The 10,042-nt window shown below is 38.8% G+C and overlaps 1 protein-coding gene across 9 annotated transcripts in view; it reads right to left on the bottom strand.

Annotated features, from left to right (window-relative positions):
* Positions 1 to 300: 300 nt before the first annotated feature.
* Positions 301 to 10,042, bottom strand: part of cdc42bpaa (CDC42 binding protein kinase alpha (DMPK-like) a) — a 55,401-nt gene continuing 45,659 nt past the window's right edge. For 3 of the 9 annotated variants that reach the window (XM_049464108.1, XM_049464109.1, XM_022672976.2), the window contains 9 exons: positions 9,884 to 9,981; positions 9,681 to 9,765; positions 8,975 to 9,098; positions 8,742 to 8,859; positions 8,322 to 8,501; positions 7,156 to 7,273; positions 6,894 to 7,057; positions 5,743 to 5,817; positions 301 to 4,348 (listed from right to left, as the gene is read on the bottom strand). In XM_049464108.1, the coding sequence (XP_049320065.1) occupies positions 4,217 to 4,348; positions 5,743 to 5,817; positions 6,894 to 7,057; positions 7,156 to 7,273; positions 8,322 to 8,501; positions 8,742 to 8,859; positions 8,975 to 9,098; positions 9,681 to 9,765; positions 9,884 to 9,981 (1,094 nt within the window). In that variant the 3' untranslated portion in view covers positions 301 to 4,216. The remainder of the gene's footprint in view (positions 4,349 to 5,742; positions 5,818 to 6,893; positions 7,058 to 7,155; positions 7,274 to 8,321; positions 8,502 to 8,741; positions 8,860 to 8,974; positions 9,099 to 9,680; positions 9,766 to 9,883; positions 9,982 to 10,042) is intronic. The other 6 variants (XM_049464111.1, XM_022672977.2, XM_049464110.1 and 3 more) reach the window with 3 other exon arrangements.

Below are 10,042 nucleotides of genomic sequence, written 5' to 3'. Positions count from 1 at the left end.
GAGCGGTGGTTAAACCCTGGCCAGTGTGCCAGATATATGGGGTATTTAAAGTTGTGCAGACATTAAACATTCCTCAATCCACACTGTCATGTTTGTACCAGGAGTATGTCATAGAAGTCATGATTGTGACCGGCGGTTTCTGGTTAGAACTGTCCATGTAAACAGACAGGTGACTCAGGAGGATTCATGTGGACAGTACAGTATTCTTTAGCTTCCAGGACCTTTGGCAGGTCAGTGTTTACTGTTGTTTATTACATTTTCATTCTCAGCTTAAATAAAACACACACTTAGTCAAGAGAGTAAAATTCACTTTTGTAACAGCTCCCCATTTTATTGAAATACATCAGTCAATTTGAGTTCTCAATGTGAAAAGAATGGTGAGTAATTAAATATAATCTCCATGACATTCCACCTTAAATAAGCATGTGCCAAAAAAAGAAAACAAACAAAAAGTAGTAATGGGTCATCCTCCTGTTTTACATCCCACACTTCCACACCACACATCAATAAAATAAGCTAAAACAAAACAAGTGGAAAAATCCAGCCTTGAAATCTTTGAAACAAGTGATTACACCTGACATGCAAAACTGTACACATTCTTACAAAAAACCCTTAAAGTCTAGGAAATATAATGAATGATATGAAATAGCAGTTAACATACAAGGCAGAGTAAACTCTCACGGAAATGCAGGTGTGTTGTGTTTTCAATTTTCTCTCAATTTTGCTCTAAAGTCTAACCCACATTCCTACCTACACTTCCCAGCATTTACACTGAGCTCAACTAAGGCACCTCCCTCTAATGTTGCCCTATACACAGCTAATTAACAGTCCAAAACAACACGGACTGACAGACACAGGACGCGGGAGGAGCCGAGTCTGTCAGCGTGTTCTCTCACTCGCTATTCCTCAATGTAACAAAATAAATCATTGGTAATCATCTAACATACCTGAGTAACATCTCAAACAGGCTTCCTGTTATATATCATACCCTCACTGTGGTACAAACATTCTACCCATCATAGCCCCAGTTCCACAAGGCAAAGCACTCTGCATTAAGCTTACACTACGGAGTATGGTCATTCAGATTTCAGTAGGAATAAATGTAACAATGTAACACCACAAGGTCCCAAACCACAAATCCACACACTGCAATTCATTCATTAGAAACACAGGAATCACAATGTGCCAAGATTATTGGACTGGTCCACAGTGAAAGTGTGAATGTTTGCATAATGGTATATAAAATTATTGTTACTGTTGTGAGAAAAACGGGTGTGAAAACTCCTTTGTGGACTGTTTAGTACTGGTTTGTTTTTCCACTCGTGAGCTCTCTCAGCAGACTCTCAGTCCTCTTTATATCCTCTAGATAATTCACCTATCTTGGAGTTTAATGAAACAACCCCTGAACAGTATAGAATACAAAAAGATGTTCTGGAGTTTTCGTAGAACCGCGGCAATAAACTGACCACATATTACAATCAATCCGAATGTCTCGACACTTTCAGGTAAATACATACTTTTGTGATCTCCATACTCACACGTGTGCTTTATTAATAGTGTAAATATTTACTCTTCAACATGCACTATTCATCCCGTAAACACATCCTGAAATTTGAAATTTAGGAATTTTAAAATTGCTCCAAAAGCCTAGATCACTGGACCCTAAGACCCCCGTTTACACTTGTTCACTTCATGTGACTAGTATTTGGATTGTATATTGATAATATTTCGATCATACAGAGTATTGGTAGTATAACAAGTATTGGTAAATAAATGAATCTCCAATTAGTCAGACTGAAATCTGATTGCTGTGTGGTAGAGAATATATAAATATGCTTGTTGCACTGCAGTTATTGGTGTTTTAGTTTTACTGGTAGTAGTTTTAGTGGTTAAATGTATTTTGGAGACATGGAGGTGTTTACACTGCTATTATATTAATAATGTTATTACTGATGTTTAATTGTACATGTAGGAGTTTTGGTTGTTTGCGTGTTTGTATTTGAGTCATCAGACTGTTATTAGATTTGAGTGTGTTTACACTGTGTGTATTTGTATGTAGCTTGGTACTCAATGCATGAAGTGACCTGGTGTGAACGGAGTTTGTTTGTGTCATGAAAGGAATCATTATTATTATTCAATGTGCTACTTAGGCCATCAGATGAAGACAACGCACTCCTGAAAATATATAGGCATAAATATATACCTAAAACAAATAAAAACAAAAAATGTAAAGAAACCTAAAAAAAAAATTGCCACATCACACTGTAGTGTCTGGAATGAGAGGATAGTGTGTATCTGTTGAAGATGACAGTGAGTCAGTCCGCTTGTATTACAGTGAATGGCTTTCCTCACTAACTTGAGGTATGTGAGTGAGGTATCCAGGGAAGCTTGATAGTCATCAGACTTTGCAATCTAGACATTCCCTGAAGATTATAAAAAAGAATTGTTGCTCCAACAGCGTTAGTGGTATTTCTGTGCTGAACCCATTTTAACAATGCATTTATTTTCCAACAACATCAGTAACAGAACTACATCTTTCCCTCACTGTCCCCATTGTGTCATTACTGTAGCTACTGGAAGTAGCAGAAGTAGAGGCATCAGATATATATTTATATATGCACCAGTGAGATTGAGGGAGAGCTTCTGAACGCTCCCGTGTGGAGATGCTCTCCAAAGCTTAAACGTGTTATGATTTCTGAGTGTCACACCGCAGTGACTTTAGTGTCATAATAAAAGTAGTGGTAACATAAAGGTTATGCATTATATGTATACATACATGTACACATGTGGGATGTACACAGGCTACGTTTGGTTTCTGTGTTCAGTATGAGTCATTAAAAAAAAAACACACTTCTTAAACACAAACAGAATGGAACACAAAAAACAGACAAAAACTGTAATAACCACTTTAAAAACAAAAATTCAATTCTTTGGAAACAGCATTATTGCTCCGGTAAAGGAACGGTCAATGAAGCACACGAGAGGAAAGTACAGGACGCAGAGGAAGATGAAGGCTGCAAGAAGTCTTCTATACATTCACTGCAAGGCTTATGTGACCCTTTATATGGGACGGTGTGTGTTTTTATACTTGTGTAACATGTTCCCGTGTGTAATCATACACGTCCGCATCCATTTAAACGTGCATTCTGGTGCCGGGTGTTCCTGCACTGTTCCTGCACTGTTCTGCTTGGATACAGTATATCTAACATTGCCCTAACAATTCATTCATCCAGCCAGATACTTGGCTGCATCATCAATGTCCAATGCTTTGACATGCAAAGCCAAAAAAAAAAAAAAACCTCCCCAAGCCGCACTTCTTTCTTCTTCTTTGTTTTGTTAACGATATAATGTGTTATCATAATATATTATACTCTACTTAAACTCTATATACATCATTAAACTCAGCCCATTTCTACTGAATTCTGAGCATTCTGAGCTTTGCATGTGAAAGATCAATCACTCGATCATCAGAGTGCAGAGGTTGGGTTTAGTGTAGTGCCAAGGCTGGGACAATCTTATTGTACACCGTCTTGTCTCCATTGTTTGTTTAAAAAGCGTTTAATAAGCTATTTCCAACCGCTCTCTCTGAATTCACCATGTTCTTGCTGAAAATAAGAATGTGTAAGAGTGTATTGACTGTAGTGTTTTTTTTTTGTCAGGGAGGTATAGGTATATTAATTATTGAATGTCTTAATAATGTTTAGTTTAAAATATTATTGCCCTGGGCAGAAAAAATTATTAAAACGTCTAAACCATTTAAACCTCTGAATAGGAAAACACTGCATGTTTCGTCCCTCAAAAAAATAAAATAAAATAAAATAAAGCCCACTAGAGGGCAATGTTTGCATTTTTAAAAAGTTTTTCCCCTGTCCTCCACGCATGAAGCACTAGTTCAGATTTTCAACGGCTGTCTTTTGTTGGGAAAAAACAGTGATGCCAAAGCGAGGCTTAAAAAGGCTTGGGTGTAGTTTAAATGTGCATACTGTAGTGTAGAAACCCAACAGCCCAATCAGCAGCAAATCTGCAGGAGCTACAAACGGACCACCTTAAATGTAGTGTAGGAAATTCCTTCTGGGAGTCATTGGGGTCATCACTTATCTTCTCTCTTTTTTTTTACCTAAGAAAGAGGGGAAGGGAGGTGGTCTTCAAGCTTTAGAGGCCACCAGCAGGGCCAGCAAGCAGGGTGGGTGAGTGGAGGGCAATGCTCGGACCACCCTCAGGTCTCCCAGCCTGGGTGCTCGCTGCGCTCCAAGGACTGGGACTTGCTCTTATGTGGGGATGAGGGACTTGGTGGGCTGCTGAGGTTGGAGCTGTTGGAGGCTGTGGAGTGACGTGGTGAATCTGAGTCCTGAGAATTTAAAAGGGATAAAAAAAAAACAATATTAAAAACATAAAACATTGAAACACAATACAGTTTTACACTACATCTTGCTAGCACATTTAGCCTGAGAGCTCAAATACAAGCTAGAAAGCACTCAAGTCTGAGAAGCATCTGAGAAATGTAAGCAATTAAAGCAATGTAAGCTGAGCAATCACATAAATTATAGTCTAAAACAATCTGCAGCAGAGGGACATAAGGATCTGACTCAGCATCAGGTGCTGTTGGCGTCACAGAGAGGAACATGAGGGTCAAAACCAATATCAGCTATTTCTGCTGCCCAAAACTACACACAAGGCAAAACACAACATTCTTCCTGAGAGCCTCTAATGAACCTGGGGCAGTGCTCTGGACTAGAGATCTTCACAGGTATTTATATTACAGACCAAAGCATCACCACAGTGAACTGCAGTGAGCTACAGAGCCTGAAACTCTGAATTTTACCCAGAAATGTTTCAGGTGAAAAGAAACCCATGAAGAGCTCTACTCTAAACAGACACACAACTTAGACTAGTCAGTCTAACTGTACCATCTGAGGCACAATGAATGAACATGTATGTAGAATGTGAAAGTTTGGGCACCCTGGGACAACATATACAGCTTGTCATTTTTATCTTGCTTTTTTTTAATCAGTAAACCCAGACTCTATAGCTGGTCAAACATAAAACATGATATTTTTCTACATTTCTTGGTGTTACAGATCACATCTCGAACCCACAGTTTCCCTTGACCCCCACAGTTCCCCTGAATGACCATTAGTTAAAGGAGAACTCTGGTTTGAAATGGACTTTGGGGCTCCCAGAGAGTTTTACCTACGCTATGGGATGTAAACAGTGGCTTTTAATAAACGTCTTGTGCAGTTTTAAAGTTCTTAATGCCTTATTTTAAATGTCAGAGGTCTCTGGATTCTACTAATGAGGTGTGGAGCTACTTTGAGGCTGGATAACTGTGGAAAAAGCGATTTATCTGCAGGTGCAAAATAGGCCCTGTATCATCTATTGTAAAAGCCTGTTTGGGCAAAGTGCACAAAATACTGGATGTCAGAAAGCTGCAGGAGAACAGAGTTGGGCTACCAACAAAGGTAAGTATTTTTTATCACGTTTTAATACACCCAAAGTCCATTTCACACCAGAGTTATCCTTCAATAAAAACTGCAAACCTGGATATTTTCTTAGATTTTTTTATATTATGAAGGTCACACTAACTGTCAAACAGACTTCTATATAAATATGATGTTTTATATTTTATTAGCTACATAGACTTTACTACTTCTACAAAATCTGTAATTTTGCCAAGAGTGCCCAAACTTTCACATTCAGCTGTATGAAGAGGTAGTTGGTTAATGTTGTGCTGTAGGTGGTTACCTTTATCTTACTAATCAGGGTCCTTAAGGCCCTTTTCACATCAGGGGTCTTGCCTGTGGGCGAAACTGCCTGCCACTACAGAGAGTCATACATCGACCACACATCACAATAGAGTCCGCACACCATGCGGTAGAACAGGATGCAGTGTGTGTGTGAGTGTGAGTGTGAGTGTGAGTGGTTGGCCAGTGGAAAAACAGATCCTATTCTTTGGGCACGGTGCCACTTCACATCACTCAATACGTGCACGCAGTGTGGGAAAGCCTTAAGCAGAGCCTTATTTAAAGAGGAGGTTTTGGAGTGTGGAATGGAAGCCCTTATATTTCAGTGTAGAATAGAGATAGTTTCACACTCACACCGTGCTTAAAATACTTTTATAACTGTGATCTGAATCCAGTATAACAGATCTACTGACTCCAGTAGATTGATTAAAAGTGTACTTCACTGGGAAATATTAAAACAGATTTTTTTTATTTAGTTTACCATCCATGTTGAAATCATGTACACATTTGCATCAAGTACATTTAACGCATTACTTTCTCAAGTGCATAACCTGCCAAGTGCAAATTACATTCAGAGAACTCTATAGATATTTACCTTTTAACAGCTTTCTGAAAGTCAAATTTGAAAGATATTCCGTACACAGATGCATAAAGAAAACTCACTATACATACATTTCACATATTGGCCTTCCCTTTGCCCTTTCACACATGTAGTGTACAGTCTGAGATTTTCAGAAAAAGACCTATTCTCACGACACTCTCACTCTTACTAAAGGGGTGGTGCCTGTGTAGCACAAGCAGGAGAGTCAGCTTGATGCAAAACATACTTTGCAGAAATAGTATAGGACCTTGGTTTCACGCACAAGAGATGAAGACAACAAACCCACCCACCGTGAATTCTCCACACAATAACCTGCTTAGTACTAGTACTAGTACTTAGTACACTAGACTATAGACTTTGTACTATGGGTCTGGCAGGACAGACTCCAAATAAAATCCAGTAAAAGAAGTCTCTACATTATTAGCGTTTACACACACAGCTGCTCTGGGTAATGTCTGGATAAGTCCTGAGTTTCTGTGCATGTGTGAAAGGGCCGATATTCTGCTTTATCGTACAGCAATAGCAAAAGAAACTAGTGTTCCTTTACATACCTCTCTGTCAAACTGGGATAGAGGGGCATCTCCGGCACACTCCACACCCCCACCCGATGAAAGAGAGCCCTCTGAGGGTGAGGTCAGTGCCTGTCGCTTGGTAGAGCCATAACTTCCGCCAGAGAAATCCCGCCTCAGAGCGCTGCCGTTCTGAGAGGATGAACCTATTGCAGAAATAAAATAGGCATAAATATACAGACACATCTTTTAATCTATCTTATTTCTTATATCTCTCCTCCCCCTCTGAAGGGTCGGCACTTACGTGTGCCGAGGCCACTGCTGGCACTCATGGAGCGTCCGGGCTCAGGTCTGGCCTTGCTGATGGAGGGGATGCTGACGGAGCCACCCAGAACTCCGCGGCTCTCCTGAGGACGCAGATTCTACACAACACATTTTCAGGTATTAGATTCATCAAACAAGCAAAAGTATTTAATATATAAAAAGTTAGTGTCTAGAAAAGCATGTGATAAACAGTTCGATACAGCACAGCAAAAAAACACACACAGACACGCATACAATAAAAAAATCTAATGAACAGACCCATTTTATTTTTTTCCCCTATGTATGAAACTTTGTATGCTATTTTAAAATCTGATGGCTTTAGTCTACAAAAAAGTAAAAAGGCTAGTAAAACAGCATTTAGCTGTTGTTTTATATAAAAATAACTTTTTACATGGAACAACCATTGAATAAGCTTGTATAGTTTAGTCATGCCTGTAATCAAAACTTTAATTTACAATCCACAAGGGGGTGGTATTGGTATTTAAATAGTTTTGTGTTCCTCGGTTTTCCTTTTATTTTAGGACTGAAATGTGGAATCATCTGTTTTTCTGTATGATAAAAGTTCATTTGATCAGAAGAATATCAGATGTACTGAACAAAATAATAAAAAGGCATTAGTGACGTTTTAGTAAGCTATGATTTAAACATGAATCAGTGCTGTATTTACTAACTCAGCAACAAATATTATATTTCAAATTTATATTATAATCTGTAAAATTCATGCATCTGTATTAATATCTAAAATGTGTTTTGAGATCTGCCTGGTGTGATTATATTTGAGTTCTCTACATTGTGGAAACAGACACTCTATGATATCTGAGCTTTCACTGGTTTGAACATGACCTTATTTACATTTAAAATTTGCAACTGTATTTTGCTCTTAGTTTTTCTTTAAAACACTGGCGTGCAAAACTGCTCTAACCTTTTATTTCCACTTTCAAATCGGTCATTATAGAGGGGTAAAATAAACAATCACTGAAGCACCTGAACAACAGGAATGAAAGCTGACTGACCCAAGAAATATGTACTGCATGCAATGAGTCAAGCACAGTTGCAGACAGTTTGTTAGAGGCCCAATCAAACGCAGCATGTGTTAATCACGCGGTTCATGATGAACAACATGTATGCGGCAGTTCCTGATCCTACCAGAGAGCAGATGGAGGCAGGGGTCCCAGGAGCAGATTTTAGGGATGGGGAGTGGGAAGAGAGAGGGGAATCCTGGGAGAGGAAGTTGTCGGCAGAGGTAACAGTCATGTGATAGACATGCTCAAAGCTGGTGGGGGTAGAGATGATGCGCAGGTGAGGAGAAGGGAGAGGAGACCCTGGCTACAATGTGAGAGTGATGACAGCATGGAAGTCAGAGAGCGAGATGGTGAAATGGTGAAACAGAAAAAGGAGATGATGAATCAGATAATCAGAAAAATGATAGGGGTAAAGAATGTATCCCATCATGCAATATGTGATTAAAAAAATACCAAAATCAGAGATGATACCATGAGCAGAGAAGAAATAAATAAAGTGGGCGTAAAGAAAGGAGAAATCTAAGTAAGTATTTAACGATCTTACCATTGGTAAATCTTTAAGTATTTGGATCCCGTCTCCTGGGCCCATATGAACAACGTGGTTGAAATTAGTCGGATTTGAGATCAGCTTATTTCTCATCTCGGGATCTCTAAGCATTTCTCTATAAAAAGAAAGTGGTAAAATTACATTATGTATAATATAAATCAGAAAATAGTACAAGTAAAAGGTTAATTGTACAGGCAGTGTTGTCTGGTTTTTCTATAGGGTTCCTTCACCTCCGCTGCTGCAGCCTTTCCTCCTCTGGCACTCTAAAGGAAAAGCGGCGTTTACTCGTCATACTGCGCACCATCTGCTTCCTGCTGTTATCAGATGTCTCTGGAACCACCAGCTCGTCTCCCTCTGCAGTAGATGACATTATCAGTACAGATGTAACATCATAACATCCTAATTAGTCAATTAGGAAGGACTACATCATTATATTATTCTTAATGATCTCCTTCCAATTCTTAATGATCTATTTACAATTATAAATTTACATTTGTCACTGAAACATTGTGTAGTATGCATTGTCACAGACATGCCAAAAGTCATGGGACTAGCAGTACGTAAAATGATCATGGATAGCAGCCCAGGTGATAATTTGGGAACAGCTACATCTGTATATGTTGTGAGTGAGGCTAAACACTGGCCGGTATGTTAATGGCAAAGACAATGTGAATTATCAGAGACATTCCATTTCCAAAGCTGTGCAGGCAATCAACATTCATTAATCTACAGCATCACCTGTGTATTAGGAATACATCATAGAAGGCATTACCACCTACAGTGGACAGTGCAGTGGGTGGAAAATATCCATGCACATAAACAAGAAACTATCCTGTAGTCCCATGTAGAATTACATTTAGTATGTCAGTGTACAATTGTAATTAAACTACACAAGAATGTATCCTGTTAACGTATGTGTTCAGCTAGGACTCTTACCAGCTGTTTTGTTTTTGAAGTAGATAAGCCGAACTGTTTCTAGCCCCAGCAGGTTCAAAGAACCATCTGTGTTCAGAGGGTGAACCTAAAGAACACAACACAACCAGAACATTATAAACACTTGCTAATTATTAATAAATATTTCAATGTAAAAACCTAAAGCTTTTTTTTTTAAGTTCCCTTTCACTGTGCTCTATATTTACCTTTTTCAGAGGAATGGTTTGAATCCATTCCATAGTGTTCACATCAAACACATCCACAGCAGTCTCACTGTACACCGACAAGTAAGGTGCATTATAACCTGCAAAACAAAAATACAAAAAACAATTATGTTGCCATATTTCTCACTTCTACTAGAGATA

This window comes from Astyanax mexicanus, chromosome 14 (genome assembly GCF_023375975.1).
Source record: "Astyanax mexicanus isolate ESR-SI-001 chromosome 14, AstMex3_surface, whole genome shotgun sequence".
NCBI lineage: Eukaryota > Metazoa > Chordata > Actinopteri > Characiformes > Acestrorhamphidae > Astyanax > Astyanax mexicanus.
Note: the sequence above shows the minus strand (reverse complement) of the source record. Positions and strands in the feature narration are given on the sequence as shown.